The sequence below is a fragment of the Balaenoptera acutorostrata genome, chromosome 3 (genome assembly GCF_949987535.1).
Source record: "Balaenoptera acutorostrata chromosome 3, mBalAcu1.1, whole genome shotgun sequence".
In the NCBI taxonomy this organism is placed as follows: Eukaryota; Metazoa; Chordata; class Mammalia; order Artiodactyla; family Balaenopteridae; genus Balaenoptera; species Balaenoptera acutorostrata.
The window spans coordinates 5185283-5208070 of record NC_080066.1 but is presented as its reverse complement, the minus strand read 5'-3'; the positions used below and the strand labels follow the sequence as shown (position 1 = coordinate 5208070).

The 22788-nt window shown below is 44.0% G+C and overlaps 1 protein-coding gene across 1 annotated transcript in view; it reads right to left on the bottom strand.

The window, feature by feature from the left end:
• ST8SIA6 (ST8 alpha-N-acetyl-neuraminide alpha-2,8-sialyltransferase 6) overlaps positions 1 to 22788 on the bottom strand; it is a 131897-nt gene that overhangs the window by 49503 nt on the left and 59606 nt on the right. Inside the window, exon 3 of the mRNA XM_057543961.1 lies at positions 2242 to 2331. Coding sequence (XP_057399944.1) covers positions 2242 to 2331 — 90 coding nt within the window. The remainder of the gene's footprint in view (positions 1 to 2241; positions 2332 to 22788) is intronic.

The window sequence follows — 22788 nt, the reverse complement described above, 5'->3', positions numbered from 1 at the left end:
AAACCAGATTCACTCAAATCAGAAAGCTTACTGGGTAGCAGGCTTTCCCACTAACTTCAAGGATCCAGGCTGTCGGGAGGCTCAGACAAAGCAGAGGCACCTGGGACGTCACAGGGGGCCTCCCCGGTCCTGGCTTCCTGCACTGGACGTGCGCCTCTGGCCCAGGAGAGTCGGTGAGGCCTCTAAGTGAGGTCCCTGGGTTCCTTACACAGCAGGAACGTTTAAACTAGGAAACATTTCCCCGTACACCTAGAGAGCTGGACAGCCACGTGCCGCTCTCCAGGGAGACCTGCCTCACGGATCCTGGGTTCCATTTAATGTAAGTAATTCCTCAGGCAGGGGGCAGACTGCTAGGACATTCCGTGGATAACGTCCCTTCCTCCCAGCGAGTATTACTAGTCTATTACCCAAGGTCTAGCTGAAAGGAGATTAGACCAGGCTGCCTACCTCAGTTTCCTTTCCCCCCCGGGTCACCCTCCAGGGGTGGAAGTACATGGACTACAGGCAGCTTTAACTGCTTCCTCCCGTAAACTGTTCTTAACATTAAAGGAGGAAGAGATGTGTGTGTGTGTGTGTGTGTGTGTGTGTGTGTGTGTGTGTGTGTGTGTGTGTGAGAGAGAGAGAGAGAGAGAGAGAGAGAGAGAGAGAGAGAGAGAGAGGTGTGGAGGAGGAGGAGGAGAGGAAGACAGAAGAGAGAGAAAGACTGATTGCCAGACTGATTATTAGGAAGAAAAAGAGAAGGAAAGGCCGCTGGGTCTCCCTTACGCAAGACTGCCATGAGGAACCCGCTCTCCCTCTCACCCTGAACAACTTTCCAACTCGGTCAAGTTGGAAAGCGCACAGTGACATGCAACTCTGCTGAGTCCCTTCCAGGGAGATTCACAGGTGCTGGCCCAGGCCCCGCCCGAAGGCGCGTCCACCCCGCCCCGCGCCGCCAGACTCTGCCCCTTCCCGGGACGGCCCAGGCAGCGCCTCTACCATCGGACTCTCAGGCATGCAGCTCGGAGCTTTTCGAACTCCTTTTCCCCAGTTCGGAGAAGATGGTGCTGGAGACTCTCTGAAATACAGGATTGTCAGCAGGTGTGGGAAGCTGGGAGTGAACCACAGCTGGGACTGGGGCCGGGGTCAACCTGTTAACCTTCATGGGACTGTAAGCGGCTCGATACAGGTGTGCGTTGTTCTAGACTAGGGTCCGGAATGCCACGGGGTTCTCAAAAAGAGTGAGGGCCTAGAGAAGCTGAGCTGGTAAAACTACACAGAGTGTCTAGTGAATGTGGATGCAGGGACAGATACGTAGAGTCCCCAGTGCCAGGGTCGGACCCTGGTCTGCACAGTTCAGCCCCTCACCCGACGGAGCTTCTCCAAGCCCAAGGTCATGCCTCCATGTGAAGTCTTTTTTATTAATTTTTACTGGAGTATGGTTGCTTTACAATGTTGTGTCAGCCTCCACTGCACAACAAAATGAATCAGCCAGACACATACAGATATCCCCTCCCGTTTGGATTTCCCTCCCATTTAGGTTACCACAGTGCATTAGGTAGAGTTCCCTGTGCTCTACAGTATGTTCCCATCAGTTGTCTACTTTACACAGTATCAATAGTGTATGTGTGTCAATCCCAGTCTCCCAATTCCTCCCACCCACCCCTTTCCCCCTTGGTATCCATACATTTGTTCTCTACATCTGTGTCTCTATTTCTGCTTTGCAAATAAGATCATCTATACCATTTTTCTAGATTCCACATATATGCGTTATTGTCTGATATTTGCTTTTCTCGTGAACAGTCTTATTTTCCAAATGATTTCAAAGATGCCGTGAAACATTTTTTGACACTTACAAAACACCTATTTTAAAATTAAATGAGGGCTTCCCTGGTGGCACAGTGGTTAAGAATCTGCCTGCCAATGCAGGGAACACAGGTTCGAGCCCTGGTCCGGGAAGATCCCACATGCCACAGAGCAACTAAGCCCATGCGCCACAACTACTGAGCCTACGCTCTAGAGCCCACGAGCCACAACTACTGAAGCCCGCGAGCCACAACTACTGAAGCCCGCGCACCTAGAGCCTGTGCTCCGCAACAAGAGAAGCCACCGCAATGAGAAGCCCACGCACCAAAACGAAGAGTAGCCCCAGCTCACCACAGCTAAAGAAAGCCCGCACGGCAAGGAAGACCCAGTGCAGCCATAAATAAATAAATAAAGTTCCATTTAAAAAAAAAATTAAATGCAAAGAGTAGAACTTACTTTCTCGTTTTGTTAGATAAAGTCTCCAAGCCGGCTTGCAGATTTTGGCATCTCTCTGTCGGCGGGAGGAACTTCTCGTTCAGATATGTGCTGTTTTGTGAAAGAGATTAAAAAATAGATTGATTTAAAAGGAGAGCTTATGAGATACGGTTAACAAAAAGCAGATTTAATTGATAAAGTGGGCCCAATTGAGGTCTGATTTTCATCCCTTTATTGGATTTCTCTGTGGAAAAGGAAATTGATATTTTCACCTCGGACAATGGGTCTAAATTAAAAAAGAAAAAAGAAAGTTGACATGATAAAGTCAAACAGAACAGAACACTCCATGGGGGACTGTATTTTCAGGTTCTCATATTTTGAGGTATGTACAATGAACAAGTTATTGAATAGTTTTAATCATTGTGTTTGTAAGCAGGCTTTATTTTTAAAAGATGTCTCTGGCTAGGAAGCATGCAGACACAGGAGATCAGTAATTCTCTCCCAAAAGAAGGCAAGATAAATCTGGCCTTTGATTATTACAGTAGCTGTGATACAAGGGTCTGTTGCTATTGTTTTATGAACTTGGAAAAACTGGAGTTGGAACAAAACCAAATCACAAAGCGAGTTAAGGAAATGGGTCATGGAGTCGGGCTGCCTAACAAGCCTTGCGGACACATGTGTGCTACTGAACTGATTGAAGCCTCTGTTTCTGCATCTCTAGTCCTTACCCCATAGCGCTATTGTCATGATATATACACGACAGAGGAAACAATGAAAAGCACCTGGTACCACGCCTACCACAGTAAATGCCCCAAAAAATATCAACCACCACTTTCCCTACACTTCAAAAACATACACACAACTCCAGCTTCCTGGTAGTGCATCTATTTAATCATCCTGAAGGTATTTGCTGAGGACCTAATACGTGCTGGGAGCCAGGCACAGGAGACTTAGGATACGGAGCTGGATAACACAGCAAATAGTCCCTTTCCCTAGTGGAGCTTGCAGTCTGGTTAAAGAGAACGATGTATATCAAACAAACAGCCACAGGAATGAATACCGAATTCTGATCTGTGGTTAGGATCCCGAGGACAGCAGTGGGTGCTATGGAGGAGCGTAGTGGGGAGCTGCCTGCATCCTGGGGGCGGGGGGCCTCTGAGAAAGTGTCATTTGGGTGGAGATCCCCAGGGTAATCCAAGGGCGTTACTTTGGGAAGAGGGGGGAACATTCCAGATAGAGGGGAAAGCATGTGCAAAGGCCCCAGAATGTTTGAGGAGCTGAAAGGAGGCCGGTGGGGCTCAAGGCTGAAAGGCTAAAGGGTGTCTGGAGCAGTAAGTAGGGGCCAGAGCACACAGGCCTGGTGAACCAGGTTTAGAATGGACCCTAAGAACACGGGGAGCAATAGGAGGTTAGGGGCGGGGAGTGATGGATGGGCCTGGCCTCATGTGTGTTTTAAGTAGTTGACTGAGAAATGAAACGAGAGGAAGCAGGACTACAGAGAAGGTGGGAAAGTTAGGAGGCTTCTGCAGGGCTCCAGGAGAGCGAGGACGGCAACTTGCTTTGCCAGCCAGGACGGAACAGACTATGACGTGCCCACAGACATCACCCAATGGCAGTGGCTTTGCATCACAAAGGTCTGTTTCTTGCTCATGAAATGCCCACTAGACACTGGGTAGCTCTCTAGGGCGGCCGTGCTCCCTGAGATCTAGGAATACTGCGTACTGCACTCTTGGGGCACCTTCCTTTCAACAACCCACTTCCATAATCGCTGTGGCAGGAGAAGAAAGCGCTGGAAGGTCTTACTCTGTATCCGGATGCTTCACCCTGGCCAGAACTAGCTGCATGCCCGACCTGACTGCACAGTGGTTGTCAGAAAAGGGCAATCATCCTCTGTGCCCAGAGAAAGAGGCGATCACGATCCAAGAGTGGACCAGAAGCCCACATCCACTTGCCCACTGGCAGGAAGAGAGGCTGACAGATTTGAGATCTATTCTGGAGGTAAAACTGACAGGACTTCATAATAAGTTGGATATGGGAGGTGAGGTAGCAGGAGGTATCAAGGTAAAGATATAAACAAGAGAGATTCATAATTAATCCTCCAGAAGTGCTGTCTAAAAAGACAGTGCACAAAATACATATGGGCTCACAAAATCCCTCTTTATCATTTTTCTTTTTTTTTTGGCTGCATTGGGTCTTCGTTGCTGCGCATGGGTTTTCTCTAGTTGCGGCGAGCGGGAGCTACTCTTCGTTGCGGTATGCGGGCTTCTCACTGCCGTGGCTTCTCTTGTTGCGAAGCACGGGCTCTAGGCACGCAGGCTTCAGTAGCTGTGGCATGTAGGCTCAGTACTTGTGGCTCGCAGGCTCTAGAGCGCAGGCTCAGTAGTTGTGGCGAATGGGCTTAGTTGCTCCGCGGCATGTGGCATCTTCCCGGACCAGGGCTCGAACCCGTGTCCCCTGCATTGGCAGGTGGATTCTTAACCTCTGCGCCACCAGGGAAGTCCCTCCCTCTTTATCTTGATACGATTTTCTCCCCCTCCCCACTTCCTTCCTCCTTCTGTCTACGTGCCTCACCTTCTGTGCTTTCTGAATGTATTACCGTACTTTCCAAGGATTTGCTTATTTCTAATTTGCTGTATATTTTATTCAGGCAGCACCGTTAATGAAGTGAATTACCGAGCCAGCAGTGCTTTGAATTTTGATGGCTTCGCAAGACTGAATTGTGAAACTGTGACAAACAGGCACCCAGGGTTCGGTGTCAGAGTACTTTCCTTAAATCAGAGAGTATCCTTGTTAATAAAAATTCCAAACAGCTTTGCCCAACTGAAATCACAGAAGGCCCATGGAAAGCACATGAGGGTACCGGCGGGGAAGTGGAGGTGAGAGAATGAAGCCAGAGGGACAAAAGGGGCCTTAGGTGTCAGCCAGCAGGGCCAGCCTTGAATCTGGGCTCCACCCTCTGACCTTGGCCTTTAAACCCAAGAGTTTCCTTTTTTAAATCTTTACTCAATAAGGTAGTTTATAGGGATGCTACAGATTGAATGTGTCCCCCCCAAAATTCATAGGGTGAAACCCTAGCCCCCAAGGTGATGGTATTAGGAGGTGGGGCTTTAGGAGGTGATGAAGTCATGAGGAGGGGGCGATCATGAATGGGATTAGTGCCCTTATAAAATCGGCCCAAGAGGGCTTCCCGGTCCCCTTCCGCCTTGTGAGGTTACAATGAGAGGATGGCTGTCTATGGGAAAGTGGGCTCTCCAGACACCAGACCTGTACATGCTATGATCTTGGACCTCTAGCCTCCAGAACTGTGGGAAATTAATTTCTGGTATTTATAAGCCACTTGGTCCAGGACTAGCAGCCTGAATGGACCAAGACAAGGGATTACATGGGATGGGTATAAAAACAGCTGATACACGAAAGTTACTAAATAAATGTTGTGTTCTTGTTCTCCTAAATGCATTCTGTGTTGTTTCCTCAGTTGTTGTTATTACCATAGGGGACGGTATGGTAATACTTCTCCCACCCACAGAAGTCATTTCACAGTGAAAGGAACAGAAAGGGGAGCCCCTTGAGTTCTCTCTTTCTCTCCTGCCCCCTTTTCATTCAAAGGATCTTCCTAGTTTTCTTCCTTTTCATCTAATGTCATTAAAATCTTCCTAGGAAAATGCTAAAATACTGACCTGTGGAACCCATAAACTTCAAATGTTTGTCTACATTAGGCATCTGGCCAATATAGCCCCTTTCACTGCCTCTTAGACAAGACTCCTAGCTCATGCTGTTTTCAACAATGTTTGTTATTCAAAGTGACAGAAATACAAATTAACAATATAACCGCCATGTTTTAAGATGCTTGAAGACCTGACACCGTAAGAGATGCCAGGACCCGTGGAGAAGTGGAAGGCATTAGACCTTCCAGGGAGAGGGCTAGACCATCAGTCCTCTCCGTTGTGGGAATAAATGAGAATTCGACGTTCCTTAGATCTGAGCTCGTGAGGAGAACCACAAGGGAGTTACTTGCTCTTGAGAGAGGAAAAGAAGAAACCTTCCCAGGTCTGAGTTGAGAGAGGTCATGGTCCTATTTGAGAAGATGGCATCCACCACAGATGAAGACATTAGAATAAATCCTCCTGAACTTCTGATTTGCAGACATCTCTCAGACAAGGCAAAGGGGACAGAGAGAAATACAACGAGCTGAAAGTAGGAAATCCAAAGACCTGGGGTCACAAGTAACCTGGCAGAAGATGAGATGGCTACAAGTCATGTGGGCTGATTTATAACCCGAGGAAGGATGACTGGGGACCAGGTTGGAATGGCCCATCCATAAAGGACTGGATGTTCAGGGAGAACTTGAAATGATAAAGGAAGCAGCAGAGAAAGCACATCAGAGCCTGCTGCTGCCGGGGATCTCACATTTAGGTAGAAGTCTAGGATATGAACGGAGAGGGACCCCTGCCTCCCACAAACTAACTCAAGTTGGCGGTCTGAGCAGTTGGGTCTGGGAGACAAAAATAAACTCTAAGAACCAAAATCTCTGGGGCCAGACTCTCATGGGTTCAAAATAAGATAATAGATAATTATCTATTATAAAGATAATAATTATCTTTCCATCAACTCTGATAGCTTTTTTTTTTTAATTTCAATTTGCTGGTGAAAACCCTTTTAAAGAACTTCTTACCAGAATTAGCCAAAGAAGAGAAAAGAATCAGCCTACATACAATCTGCCAAATATACAGTGGAGAGTGCCTCCCAGGACAAGTCATGGAGGGACGGTGGCCATCCTCCTGGAGATCTGCTAGAACCTGATGAACCAAGTTAGTGCTTGAGGCGTCCCAGACCAGAGCTGAGATGGCTCTAATTGCCCTGCCAATGTCTCTTTAACTGCTCCATTACAAGATCACAATCTCTGCTTGCACGTCACTAGATAAGATTGCTTGTCTGCTCATTTGTGGCATGGGTAGCATCTCACCAGCATGCCCAAGTTCCTGCTCCTTCAACATTCTGTCACATCCACCTTGCAAATCTGCCATAATGGAGCAATACAGCCTCTGGCCTAATGCATTCCTATACCTGCCCCCTGAGGACTGCTGGGAAGAAAATCACCCAAGTAGGTGGGTTGGTGCCTTGATAAGTTCATGGTGTCCAGTACGCTAGGCCCTTTCCCTTCTGCTCCATCCTCACGGTCCCCGAGGTGGGTGGTCCTGCATACACATTTGATCGTGTCATTTCCCTTCCATGTCCCCCCTCAGCCTCAGAGGGACACACAGAGCCATCCAGGACCTGGCCCTTGACTGAAATTCCAGTCTCATCTTTTACTGACAGTTTGCTAACCATTAAATGGTACAAATTCCTCTTTTTCCATTCCTTGAGAGTCTTAGATTATGGATTTTGATTGCTTTTATTATTTAATTGTAGGATTTATTTTTTTGCTACCGGCAACCAAGCCTTCAGGCACATTTTCATCACTGCAGTATGTCACAGGGGAAAAAAAATCTTTAATAAGATTAGGAGAAAGATACACAAAAACAAGCATTTCTGCTATCACTGTTATCTATGTGGCTGATCTGAAATTCTATCTTCATAAGTCAGACTTGAGTTGAAAACCAACTGGCAAGATTTCACAATATAGCAAGAAGCTTAGAGACTACAATGGGTACTGAAAACTAATAATAATTAAGGCTCTGAAAATGCAAAGAATATCTCTTAACCAGAACAAGTGATTCAGTCCCTACAAAGTAATGTCATCATTATTTAGTCAGTATCCACAAGGACCACTAAAACACAGAGTTAATGACTTTTAATTAATGCAATATGCATTCAGTCCCCGGACAAATAAAACATCCTAAAGAATAATTTGCTTGTAAGTGACTAAGGAGTTTCAAGAACATCCAAATTCTTTTTTTTTTAATTAATTAATTTATTTTTGGCTGTGTTGGGTCTAGTTGTGGCACGCAGGCTCTTTGTTGCGGCGCATGGTCTTCTCTCTAGTTGTGGCGCACGGGCTCAGTAGCCCTGTGGCATGTGGGATCTCAGTTCCCCGACCAGGGATTGAACCCATGTCTGCTGCATTGGAAGGCAGATCCTTAACCACTGGATCACCAGGGAAGTCCCAAGTTCTTGGGACATCCAAATTCTATTTACAGTGACCAGAAAGGAGGCAAAAGCTGAGTTGGGAATCTAAATGAAAAGCTTAAAACCAAATCAACTTTATTCTCTCTGAAGAAAGAATTTCTTAACAGATGGGGAACACAGCCTAAAAATGGAAAATCCAAAGAATAGGAATTGTTCTATCTACGTACCTTGCACACTCCTTCCCCGTTCCTGGGACGAGATGCTGATGAGCCAGGAGTGCGTCCTGACCATCAGCAGAAACCCCCGTCCACTGGTGTGACAAGTGGCCTGCCAGCTCTAGGACAGAGGGGACAGGGGCCAACTGTGCTCACTTCAAGCTCATCAAGCAAACACCTAATTATCATGTGCACCCCGTGCCATGCAAGTTCCCCGAGGGAGAAAGGCAAGCATCCCAGCCTACCGGGAGAGTTTGATTACTCTCTTTAATTGACAAATTAACATTCTGGCTTATGAGTGTGGTGAACACAAGTCTGCCTTTGAAATCAGACCCAAGAACTGACAAAATCAAGTCTTGGTGTCTACAGAGATGAGGGGAAGACCCTGGCCAACCTCTTTGTTCAGTCACTCACCAGGCATCTGTGCCACAGAGAACTACGGCTACTGGAGAAAAGATGGGGACAAGACCGTGTCCCTGTCGCCTTGGAGCAAAGAGTCTGGTGCAGAGGGCAGACAAGTAAGCACACGCTTACCATGCTGAGTCTGCAGAATGGATGCTGGCTATTTCCCACCATCACGTTACTTTCAAGAAACCATGAATCTGTGTTTTGGTGGATATCATTTAATTCAAAATATTAAGAACTGCTTTGAAAATGGCTACATTAGAATTTCACTTCCTTATACATGAACATGCAGCCACCTTAACTTGCAGAAATTTCTACAAATAATCTCTGCTAACTTGGTTTTTCACCTTGACTTTTACCTGTCTTTGGTTACCCTTGACAAAGATTAATTAACTAACTCTCTTACTAAATCAGTTACCCTAAGGTATTCTGGTCCCTCCACCACTGTTGAAAGATAGTTTTCAAAAATGGACAATCATAAATATCCTACAGATATGAAATGAACATGCATTAAAGATTTTCTTTTATTCCCCATGAGGGAACCAGTTCAAAGCAGAAGCCACAGAACACACAGACTTATAGATCAGAAGTACTGAAATGAATGTGCAAATAGAAGGAAGTCCATTGGACCGCTACCAGATAGGATGTAATTTGCATATTTAGAGATAATTATTGTGTGTTGCTCTGAGTTAACTACATCTCGCAGAGCTGTAAAACTGTTCCCAGGAGGATCAGCACCAGCTAACTCAGAGGTGTGTGATCTGAACAATGCCAATGTACCCACCGAAGCGCACAACTTCCCCTAAACCATTAACAGTATCACTGTCTACCACTATAAAGTTAAAGGAAGGATCAAGAGTAAGGAACCTAAAAGACTTTCACTCCATCTAACTTGCAGTCTCCTCCACTCCACAGCTTGCCCAAGGGGAACAGGTGGACCTGGTTTAGGTATAAGTCCTCCGAGGCACACAGGGGCACCGCCTTACCTAAGCAGGTTGAAGTGAGGGTTACCAGAAGGACAAGTCTGATATGGAGATTGATTTAAACTTCAAGTCCAGATGGGCAAGAGGAGGGTCAAAGTAGAGGTAAAATAAAATAGGAGCAGACTGAGAACAAATCAAAGAAAACAAGTGACTAGCACTGGACCATTCGTGCCTCTTTTCACTGGTCCTTGAGTGTGAGATCCTTGGGGCCTTGAGATCAACTCAAAAGTGTAGACAGGATGGAATTGCTCTCAGTACAGTGTTTCCAAGTCTTTTAAAACCCACCTCCAACAATATTTTCTTACTTGATACAGCCAAGATTATTCTGACCTTTCTTTTTTTTTTTTTTAAGGATATTATCTATTTATTTATTTTTATTTTTGGCTGTGTTGGGTCTTCGTTTCTGTGCGAGGGCTTTCTCTAGTTGCAGCAAGTGGGGGCCACTCTTCATCGCGGTGCGCGGGCCTCTCACTGTCGCGGCCTCTCTTGTCGCGGAGCACAAGCTCCAGACACGCAGGCTCAGTAGTTATGGCTCACGGGCCTAGTTGCTCCACGGCATGTGGGATCTTCCCAGACCAGGGCTCGAACCCGTGTCCCCTGCATTAGCAGGCAGACTCTCAACCACTGTGCCCCCAGGGAAGCCCTGACCTTTCTTTAATGTGCTTTGAATTTGCAAACCTTGGATAAACTGAGTATATTTTTGATACTAATATCCAGATTCCTTGATGCAAAAATTCTGATATGCTTTCCTGGTTAAGCATGAAGATGATAACAGCAACATCCATTGGACAGTCATCAGGTGCTATGTATTGTTGTAAACTCTATTCATGTGTCATATACTCCTCACAATGAATATACAAGGTAGGGACTGTGCCCATTTTATAGATGAGAGAAATAAGACACTGGAAGATTAAAGAACATATGTAAAGTCACTCTGTTAGAACTGGAGTAGAGTTTTGAACCCAGACACTACCTGTCTGTGTTCTTAGGCACTGTGCTATTCTACCTCCCCTTATAGAGAAAAATTTGTTCTTCAGTGGAGAGCTATTCATTGTCTACAGCACTCGCCACTCCAGGTTACCTGATTCTGAGTCTACAGGAACTGACAAATGGTCTCTCCTTGACCAAACTCTAGTCAAGCTCCTCTGAGGTCTTTTTCAACTAGGACCCATTTGTGGGTATGTCCTTAAGAGACAAGTTTTAACAAGAACCCTGCTAAGTCAGCTTATCCAGAATCCCCCATCCTCCCGGTGTGATCCCCCTTGCTACCTGACCAAATTCCTCATCCTCCACCATTCCCCAGGCGATATCCAATCACCCTGGTCTTCCTTTGGCAAGATTCCTAGCAGGCTGGTTTGGCGAGAATCATCCCTTACCACTTGACGTTCCCTCCACTGACCCCCACCTGCTCCTTGGCTATAAATTCCCACATTTCCTTGTTGGATTCAGAGTTGAGTCCAATCTCTCTCCCCTACAGCAAAACTCCACCCATTGCAGTAGTACTGAATAAAATCTGCCTTGCCCGCCTGTCCTTTAACAGAGCTATTTTGCAATTCTATGTATTGAAGTTAAGTGATAGCAACATAAAACAGTTCTTATCTACGGGCATGCAAATGGGTTATGTCCAGTGGAGAGACAACCCTTCCCCACAGTGGGAAAATCTGTTTTGTCTCCCTTGCCATGTTCATCTCAATATTCCTGACCTATAAATGCGTCTGTTCCTTTGAACTGGCTGTCACCCCTTACCAGCCTCTTCACCGATGAGTTAAATAAAATTTTAAAAAGTGTTCATTTTCATATCTGTATGAGAGCCACGATTTTACCTTTTTATTAAAATTATCTTTTAACACTCTGAATGAGCATGCTGGAAGCATCTGCAAATTGAATAAACACGACCTGATAAAGAGGACAAACTTTGGTGGCACACATCACGGTTCAGATGCCTACTCTGCTACACACTCGATGCTTAGCCCCGTAAAAATAATTTAGCCCCTCTATGCTTTCAGCTTCGTGTGCAGAATGAGGGTGATTACTATCTCTCTGATAGATCTGATGCAAAGTTTGTAACTGATAATGCATAAAAAACGCTCAGCACGATGACTGGAGCAGAGAGCCCACCTAGGCAGTGCTCAGCCGGGGTCCTCAAGGCGGCCGTCAGGATCACGGAATGCCTCTTGAAGCAGTGCTTCTCAAACTGCAACGTGCCCATGAATCACCTGGGAAATTTACTAAAACGCAGCTCTGGGATGGGGCCTGCTCTTCTGCATTTCTAACCAGCTCCCAGGTGACGCCAATCCCGCTGGACTGAGGATCACACATTTGACAAAGCATGATAAGCCTCCTGGATCAAGTTCATCTGCTCTGATAGATTTTTCATAATAGGCTAGAGTAAGACTTGCAAGAAATTTGGGCCTGTCCTATGGCCAGAAGCATGAGCGGGGAGAAACAATGAAACACTTGACAGAACTACAAGAGTAAAATGAGCTATAAGTTACCATGTCACTAAAGAAGAGGTTTTTTTTTTTTTTTCTTTTTCAGATGAAGAGCTCAACCAAGGAAATACTGTAAGAGGAGATGTATGGTACTGAGAATATTTAACATAATTGCTTTCCTGAGTCAGACCCAGGGTTCATCCTCCCGGGAGCTCTGCTACAGAGAACACAACACACACCCACCATCCCTAACACCTTCACTCAGGCTTAACCAGCCCGTCAAACACACCGCTCCAACGGGCGTCATTCAAGCAAACTGGATGTAGTTGGAGGATGCAATGTCTTCTGAAAAAAGGCCAATGGACTTGTGTGGGAAACATCTCTAAAATGTCCGTAAAATCCACATTTAAGTGTCCATATCAGCTATGCAACCCCAGTCGAGAAGTTCTTTGTCCCAACCAAAAAACAAATGAGGAAATTCCTCTGGCAACTAAATATCTCTTCAATAAAACTTGGAGAAGTGAATTCTGAGATAAGACCTTTAATGAGAAAATAACTTTTATTTACCTTCTGTACTGACTCTCTGGTGCTGTGTGAGATAGCACTTGATAATTTAAAAATACTTAAATATTAGAACCATAACCACTGTTATAAGTTTAGTCATCAAAGAGCAAAAACCCTCTTATAACCTGTAAGTTCATAGCTCATTTTAATATATTCATATTTCATACTCATTTTCAGGAAAGCATTAGTGAAACCGAGCAGGACCCTGCAGGGCCCTCCTGGGTACAAAAGCCCTTCCTTGCCCCTCCTCCCCATTACTAGTTTGTAGAAAAAGGCTTTAGTCTCCTAGGTCTTCCCTGAGTTCCAAAGAGCAGGCACGAGCAGTTACTAATTAGGAAAGTGAGCGAATGCAGAAACAAAGGAAGAGCAGTTTAACAAGAAAAGTCATGACAAGAGTTCAGTGATAAAACAGAGTCCTAATTCCTCCTCAAGGGATATGCATAATAATCTGATGCATATCTTTGTGGGCTTCTTCAGGAACCTCTCCCTCACCCAGGTGGAGGATGGTGAGTACATGCTGACCACAAGCACGAGACCCCAGACTGGCTAGAGACAGAAGGTCGATGACTGAGATTTTGGAAACATCACCCTGTTACCTCACCACCAACCAATCAGAAGACAGTCATGCACCCTGCAGCCCTCCCCCAAACGTTGCCTTTAAAAACTATTCCCTGAAAGCCATCAGGGAGTTCAGGTCTTTCGAGCATTACCTGCCTGTTCTCCTTGCTGGGCCCTGCAATAAACGCTGTATTTTCCTTCACCACAACCTGGTCTCAGTGGATTGGCTTTGCTGCGTGGTGGGCGAGGAGACCCAAGTTTGGTTTGGTAACATTAGTGTCAAACGCTGGGGACCTCATGTAGAAAACTGAATGGAATCGTCTTTAAAATAACAAAATGAGAATATACAAATCAATTTTCACTGCAAAGTAAAGGAGCTGTTACAGTGGAGGATTACTGGACTGAATGTCAATATTATGACATAGTATGAGTGTGTTTCGTGTTTGGTAATTGCAATCATTGTTGCTTTTGTTGTGGTCATCCATGTACAATGCTTGGTGTCAGTCTATTTATCTCTTGTAAAAAATAAAATACAGTGTGTGTGTGTGTGTGTGTGTGAAAAACAAAAAACAAAAAACAAAAAACAAAACCCTATCAGTGAGTGGCAAGTGAAAACAAGCTCAGGGTTCCCACTGATTCTGCATTATGGTGAGTTGTATAATTATTTCATTATATATTACAATGTAATAATAATAGAAATAAAGTGCACAATAAATGTAAAAAAAAAAAGAATAACAAAATGAACAAAGTTTAATAGGGTGGTACAATGGCTTCTGATCAGCAGAGCAAGGAAACTCTGAAGCAATGAAAACTGATGCCAAGACTGGACTCCAGTATGGAGAAGTTCCCCAGTAAGTGTGGAGACTCCCGGGAAATATATGCTATCAAAACAGAAATACTCCAAAGGCTAGTTGCTGAACACATCTGATCGGCGACCAAAATCTTAATTTACTGATCTAATCAAAACTGGTGGATCTTACAAAGGCTGTTTGGGCTCACTTGTGGAATTCAGGTTAGTGTCATCAGAATGAAAATCACTGCAAAAAGTCTTTCAGAAACCATGTCCAAACATTTGGGGGCACCTGAGATATGAAATAAAATTATGAGAAGAGTATGTCATAATAAAATAAAAATAGCAAGTGGAATGTCATCTCACTGCGGCAATTTTATAAATGTGAAACGAGGCAGAAGGCCCTATCACAGAATAATGATGATTTTTGAAATTCTGAAATGTAAAGAGGGGAACTACTTCATTCAGTCAACAGAAAGCTCACCGGAATCTTGCTGTCAATAAAGATTTTTTTCTGTGACCCATGTTGTGTAAGGCAATGATGAAAAACTATAAACTAAGGGAGCCTCCTGCACTGTTGGTGGTAATGTAAATTGGTGCAGCCACTATGGAGAACAGTATGGAGGTTCCTTAAAAAACTAAAAATAGAACTACCATATGACCCAGCAATCCCACTCCTGGGCAAACAATCAGAGAAAACCATAATTCAAAAAGACACATGCACCCCAATGTTCACTGCAGCACTATTTACAATAGCCAGGACATGGAAGCAACCTAAGCGTCCATCAACAGACGAATGGATAAAGAAGATGTAGTACATACATACAATGGAATATTATTTAGCCATAAAAAGGAACAAAATAGTTCCATTTGCAGAGATGTGGATAGACCTAGAGACTGTCATACAGAGTGAAGTAAGTCAGAAAGAGAAAAATATTGTACATTAATGCTTATATGTGGAATATAGAAACATAGTACAGATGAACTTATTTGCAAAGCAGAAAGAGAGACACAGATGTAGAGAACAAACTTATGGATACCAAGGGGGTAAGGAGGGGGTGGGATGAATTGGGAGATTGGGATTGACATATACACACTACTATGTATAAAACAGATAACTAATGAGAACCTACTGTACAGCACGGGGAACTCTACTCAATGCTCTGTGACCTAAATGGGACGGAAATCCAAAAAAGACGGGATATATGTATACATTTAGCTGATTCACTTTGCTGTACAGCAGAAACTAACACAACACTGTAAAGCAACAATACTCCAATAAAAATTAATTAAAAAATAAAAAAATTAAAGTACCCATTTTGCTGGTTAGGCTTTGAGGCAAAAAGACATGAAAAGTGCAATAAAGACAGACATCTTGTTGAGAAGTGAAGTTCTGGGTAAAGAGATGAATAGTTAGAATCTTCAAATATAGATTATCAAGTCTTACAAGGGTTACTGTGTTGAATTCTATTTGACCTTTAATCTCAAATGCCATTAAAAGCAACATAAGCAAAAAAAGAATGTTGGAATCTCCACTTCATGTGCTGTCTATTTATACTTTTTATTTGATCTTCTAAAGCTCCCTTTGTTCTCATAAAAAAAACTATAAATTAGAATTTGTTCAAAAAGCAACCTCCAGAATTTTCCCTTGATTCCCTGTGACACATTTCTATGTCTGCCTTTGACGTGATTGTGTCTTCCTTACCTATTAGTAGCGCCCTAATAAATTTGAGCAAATGGATGAATGAATAAATGATCAATGAACCTGAGATACTTGAAGATTATAATTTATCCAGGGAAAAAGAGATTCCAGAGCTGATCAGACTGAAAAGTAAAATAAAATTCTAGGAAAATAAAAGTCAACAGGAAGAATTAGAACCAAAAGGTTCTTCTGATTAACCCCCAGATACTTATAATTAACCAGAAGAACCCAGTCTCTGTTCATTCTCTTTAATTGAGATTTTACTGCAGTTAAAATGATGTCAAAATGCTCTCATTAATAATGAATGAAAGTGTCAGAGAATTGGCTCACCAAATTTACTGTGCTTAGGTAAATCATAACTAGGAAGGGTTATGAGAGTGTCCTAGGAGACCCATCCATCTCAAAATGGAGCAATATAATTACAGATGAAATTCAACAAGGAAACAGCACAATGTAATAATCCTTGAAAAGAGGAAATACAATTACTCAAATGAGGTGTTGGGCTCTGAGCAGTGCAGTCAATCAAGTCTCATTTCACGAAACTCAGGAGCAATACTCAACAAAATGGAACTCTTGATTACATTACAGTGTATTAATCTCATATCTGCATATTCACAATTTAATGTCTTGCTGCTATTTTACTGGAGATCTGGAATAATCCGAATCCTGTTAAGTCAGAGCTACTGGGTCTGGTTCTGGATTTTCTGCAACTTAGCAGGGCTCACGCTCTGTGTCTCTGTCACAGGGCCTCTTTCCTGCAACATCTCATGTCCCCCTTACACACCTTCCCCCTGGAGGATAGTCCTTCTCGCTCTTCGGCTAATTCCTAGTCCCATTTCCTACTCATCTGGAAAACTAGAGTTTGTGAGTAAGCTCATACATGGTAATGAGTTCTAATGAGTTTTTAATGGACCACACTTCACAATGAACATACCTGTGTTAAAAAAAAAAATCTTTAATCGGGGAGGGATGGAGTGGGAGGACGGGGTATATAGTATATAGAGGATGGATAAACAACAAGGTCCTACTGTATAGCACAGAGAACTATATTCAGTATCCTGTGATAAACCATAAGGGAAAAGAGTATTTTAAAAAAAAGAATGTATATATATGTATAATTGAATCACTTTGCTGTACAGGAGTAATTAACACAACATTGTAAATCAACGATACTTCAATTTAAAAAAAAATTTAAAAAGTCTTTAAGGAATGTTTTTCTGCCCTCATCACCCAACCCTGGTGGCAAAGGCAGCCCCCTTCTGGTCTAGACTGAGGACTGAATCACCGAGCCTCTGGAGGTGCTCTGGCCCCTCCTACTCCCCTGGGGGTACCTACAGCTACCCAATTCTCAACTTCCCACCCAATTCCCACTGGACAGATTTGCCTTTCCCTGTTTTCACCTTGGGGATCTCTCCGGGACATGGTCCGCAATCCCTGTGACCGCCCTCACATCACTGAGATTTGGCTTCTATTGCCCTGGACGACACTTGCCCTCTCCCAGCCTCCTCTCTGGCTGCTCAGAGCCTCACCCACACCCCACAGACTGACCGCTGGCCAAGCCAGCCCCAGGAACTCAAACCTGGGATTCAGAGTGGGTGAATCATCCAAGCAGAGGCCCTAAGACAGGGATTCGGCATCTGAAGCAGGCCCCCAAGTTTTGGAGAGAAATGGGCTCCTCAAGCCACACCATGCAACCCCCCGTTCCTGCATAAGTGTCAGGCCACGTGGGGGGCTGAGGTGTGACCTAAGAAGATCATGCACAGGGATGACCCCGAGTGAAGACCACTTTGCTGTGAATCCTTCATTTGAGCCTAGGAAATCCAAGCGCCGGGACATCAAAACGGCTGCGTCGAGGTATCTTCCTTTGGTCTGAACCTGCATTTTTCTGATATACAGACCTTTTGGAAACATTATCTACAAGAATTTTACAGGAATTAAGTGCGTATGAATACAGGCACACGTCGGAGACATTGTGGGTTTGGCTTCAGACCACCGAATAAAGTGAATATCACAATAAAGCAAGTCACACGAATTTTTTGGCTTCCCAGTGCATATAAAAGTTATGTTGACCCTATACTGTAGTCCATTAAGTGTGCAATAGCATTATGCCTAAAAAAACAATGTACACACCTTAACTGAAAAATACTTTATTGCGAAAAAATGCTAACCATCATCTGAGCCTTTAGCGAGTCACAGTAGTAACAGCAAAGATCACGGATCACAGATCAACGTAACAGATATAATATTAGTGAAAAAAGTTTGAAATATTGCGAGAATTACCAAAATGTGACACAGAGACATGAAGTGATCAGTGGAGGCTGTTGTAAAAATGGCGCTAACAGACTTGCTGGACGCAGAGTTGCCACAAACGTTTAATTTGTAATAAATGCAGTATCTGAAGCGCAATAAAATGAGGTCTGCCTGATCAAGAGAATGCAGGAAAAGCTGAGATACATGCACACACAGTGCTAGCATTTTATTATCTGACATTCTTTTTTCAATTCTATCAAAACATGAGTGCATTTGTTAATTCAAGAAATATAATATTCAGAATGATTATTTTTCTTATAGCTGTGGGTTTTTCCTTAGGCAATGAATGCTTCCATCTGATTCAACTACTTATTATCATTTTTTTTTCAACTCTTCTATTTCTTTCCCAGTAATAATACAGATTTTCTCAACTTCTTAAATCTCTTTATTACATACAACTGAATGTAATTTGGAATTTACAAGTCTTATCACATTCTCATTCTGCCTGAGCAAGTCTAAGTATAAAAAGGTGCCGTCTGAGTGTATTTCTTTGGAGTTCCTGCAACTTTTCGCTTAAGATTCCTGAAATTAATATTATGATTCTTTGATATCTTTTCCATCTAGTCATTTCTGGTTTCTGGAAAACACCAAAAAGCCTTACTTATCCAATGTCCCACCTGAAACTTCTTACTTAAGGGTTGCCTGAGACGGAAGTACTGACCATTTTGCCAAGGGAGTTGGCCCAGAGCTAAAAACAAGCAGAATCAAAAATGTTTTTGCAACAATGCAATGAGTCACTCATCAGTCCAGCTTGTGAGTGACAGCTATAGTGGAGTACCTTAAGGAAATCAAGATATATCTACGATATTACTTTACCAGCCTGATAATTCTCTTTACAGCTTACCAAGTATTTGCATTTAATCCTTGGAATAATGCTGTGAAGGATCCTTTTTTTGTTGTTGAATTTTTGAATTTTATTTTATTTTTTTACACAGCAGGTTCTTATTAGTCATCCATTTTATACACATCAGTATATACATGTCAATCCCAATCTCCCAGTTCATCACACCACCCCGCCCCCACTGCTTTCCCCCCTTGGTGTCCATACGTTTGTTCTCTACGTCTGTGTCTCTATTTCTGCCCTGCAAACTGGTTCATCTGTATCATTTTCTAGGTTCCACATATATGCGTTAATATACGGTATTTTTCTCTTTCTGACTTACTTCACTCTGTATGACAGTCTCTAGGTCCATGCACGTCTCTACAAATGACCCAATTTCATTCCTTTTTATGGCTGAGTAATATTCCATTGAGATATGTACCACATCTTCTTTAACCATTCGTCTGTCGATGGGCATTTAGGTTGCTCCCATGACCTGGCTACTGTAATGCTGTGAAGGGTCTTAACCACCAGTTTCGCATAATAAATCAAATTGACTGCTGTTAACTTAATACATTCTACTTGTCCAGCTCACTTCCTCCAGTATTTCTCTCTGCAGTGATTCACCTCATTGCGATCTCCCTCCAACACAAACTCCTGCCTTCAGTTCCCTCCTTCCCCAGCTCACACCCTCAAGAACACTCTCTCTCTCTGTCGCCCTTGCCCGGGAAATGCGGAGCCCTGGATGCACCCAACTGTCTGCCATCTGGGCCATCCCTGGACCAGCCAAATACCGCTGGAGAAAAACCACTGAACTCTGCTGAAGGACTTCACTTGGAACTCTGCTCATTACTCTGTAATAACCTAAATGGGAAAAGAATCTGAAAAAGAATACATACATGTATATGAACTGTACATGGATACTCTGCTGTACACCTGAAACTAACACAACAATGTTAATCAACTAGACTCCAATATAAAGTACAAAATTTACAAAATAAAAAAAAAGAAAGAGGAAAACACTACGCTAAATAAAAAAAAGTCAGGCACAAAAGGCTACATGTTATATGATTTCAAGGACAGGGGATCTCCAGAATAGGCAATCCACTGAACCAAAATGCAAATTAGTTGTTGGCAAGGACTGAGGGACAGGGGCTGATTAATGGCTACAGATTTTTCCTTTGAGACAATGGAAAAGTCCTGAAATTATATATAAGTGCCGATGGTTGCACAACATTTTGAATGTACTAGGAGGCCCTCAATTGTACATTTTTAAGTGGTTTACGTGATTATTTTACAGCATGTGAATTTCATTTCAATAAAAAAATGATAAAGTGAAAATAAAATAAAATAAATTCAGCTCTGCAAACTTCAAATTGGCATTGAAGTTTGGCAAGCCTACTATGTTTCCCTAATAAGCTTCACTCTCCTCTCTCAAAATCATTACTTCCTTATTTCCCTCTGCCCCAACTTCCCACACTCCCTAACCCCTACGCTCCCACCTCACAGCCTTACCTCATACTCCACTGCAAAAACAGAAACCCACAAAGGGCAACACCTTCGTACATCTTCCACTATATCTAAAACCTCTCGCCTTCTGGGCTTCCATTAGTCTACTCAGCACCACAGACTGGGTGGCTTAAACAACAGACATTTCTTTTCTCACGGTCTGGGAGGCTAAAAATCAAGGGGCCACTGGGATTGGTCTCTGATGAGACCTCTCTTCCTGGCTTGCAGATGGTCACCTTCTCACTGTGCCCTCACGTGGACTTTTTCCTGTGTGCACACGTGGAGAGAGAGCTCTCTGGCATCTCTTCCACCTTTTATAAGGGCATGTGTCCTATTGGATGAGGGCCCCAAGCTTATGACTTCATTTAACCTTAATTACCCCCTAGAGACCCTGTCTCCAAACAGTCAAATTGAGGGGTTAGGGCTTCAGCATATGAATTTTGGTGAAGACACAGATCAGTCCTTAACACTGCCCATCTTCTTCAGGTTACCATGAGTCACAACAGAAACAAAGTCACTGCTCCCATCAAAAGCCGGTAGCCCCCCACCGGCTCTGGGTCCCCAGCCCTTAGCACCTTCTTAAGAAAATCACTGACCCACCCATCTCTTTCTTTTGTGTAACCAGAGCCTCCTGTGGATCCTTCTTCCAAGAATTCGGACGTTCCTCCTCCCTTGACTCCACGGTCTTTCTCCACCTCCCAACGCATTTTTCTACCTCCCTTGGGGACAAGAATTCTCGAAAGAATTCTCTAAAATCACTGCTTCCCCTTCCTCAACAATTTATTCACTCATCAGAGCACTCAAATTTGGCTAAAACTGCTTGCCTCACGCTTTTAAACATCTTCCATGCTCCAAATTCAATGGACACATCTCTCTTTCCATCTTACTTGACTTTTCAGCAACATGTGACCCAACTGAACACTCTCTGTCCTGAAAACTCTCCTCTTATCGGGTTCATGACATCATACTCTCCCGGTCTCCCTCTGCTGGCTTCGACTCCTCTCGCAAACCTCCGAATACCGGCGTGCCCTAGAACTTGCTGCTGCAAGTTCATCTTCTCTTCTCCAGCTATTTCTAATGCTAAATGAGCTCATCTCGTTTCTTGGCTTTGAATCCTGTCTCTCTGGTGATGACACCCAAATTTATACGTGCAGCTCTGACCTCCCCCTTGAGCTCCAGACTCGTTTATACGCTCCAAATGCCTGGCTGACAGTTCCTCCCGGACGTCTAATAGTCTTGTCAAACGTAGCATATCCAAAACATAACCCTTGACTTCCTTTTCCCTTTCCAGGCTTCCCCATCTCAGTGGATGGCAATGAACTGCTCAAGCCCCAAATGGATCACCCTTGATTTCTCCCCTTGGCTCATTTCTCCCATCCAGCCTTTTAGCAGCTCTGCCTCAAATCCATCGACTTCTCTTTACCTCGACTCCCATCACTCAGGTTCCAGGCACACCTTCTCTTGTCTGGACTGGAGCCAGGGCCTCCCCGAATGGTCCTTGGGCTTCCACCTCGCCCCACTGCCATCCACTCCCTATGCAGCCGCCAGAGGAAGCTTTCAAAGATGGAAATCATATTTTGTCATTCTCTCGCTCAAACCCTTCAGTGATTTCACGTATTAGAATAAAACTCAAAACTGTCACCACAGCCCGTGTCCTACAACGTGCTCTGACTTACCAGATCGCTCTGATAAATCTCCCCCTTCCTCCCCATGCTCCATTCTTTCTGCTCCTCAAACACGCCAAGGTCAGGGTCTGGTCACTCGCTGTCCCCTCTGCCTGGAACATTATTTCTTGTCCTTCAGGTCTTAACTCAAATGTCAGCCCCTCCAAGTGACTCTTCCTACTCTCATTTCTAGCATCGACTTTCTGTTTTTGCAAACTACTTATCACTACGTATCTGCCCAAGAGGGCAGAGCTTTGGTCTGTTGCCCCCCTGCTATATCTCCAGCACCAAGCACCTGCCTGGCATATACTAAAAACTCACTGAAAGAGCAAAATTGATCACTGACCCTCTCCCTCCGCCAGGCTGCCGTAATGGCTTTCCCCAATCCCCCATGTGTCCCCTACCCCATCTGTCTCCTAAGGAGGGCTGTCTCAGCCAGACCGGTCCTGGGCTCTTCGTACATCAGAGTCAGAGAGTGACAGAGAATTAATAAAGGGAGATAGATCTGAAAGGCTTCGGAAGGGAAAGACATGGAGAAATTGGTTGTCAG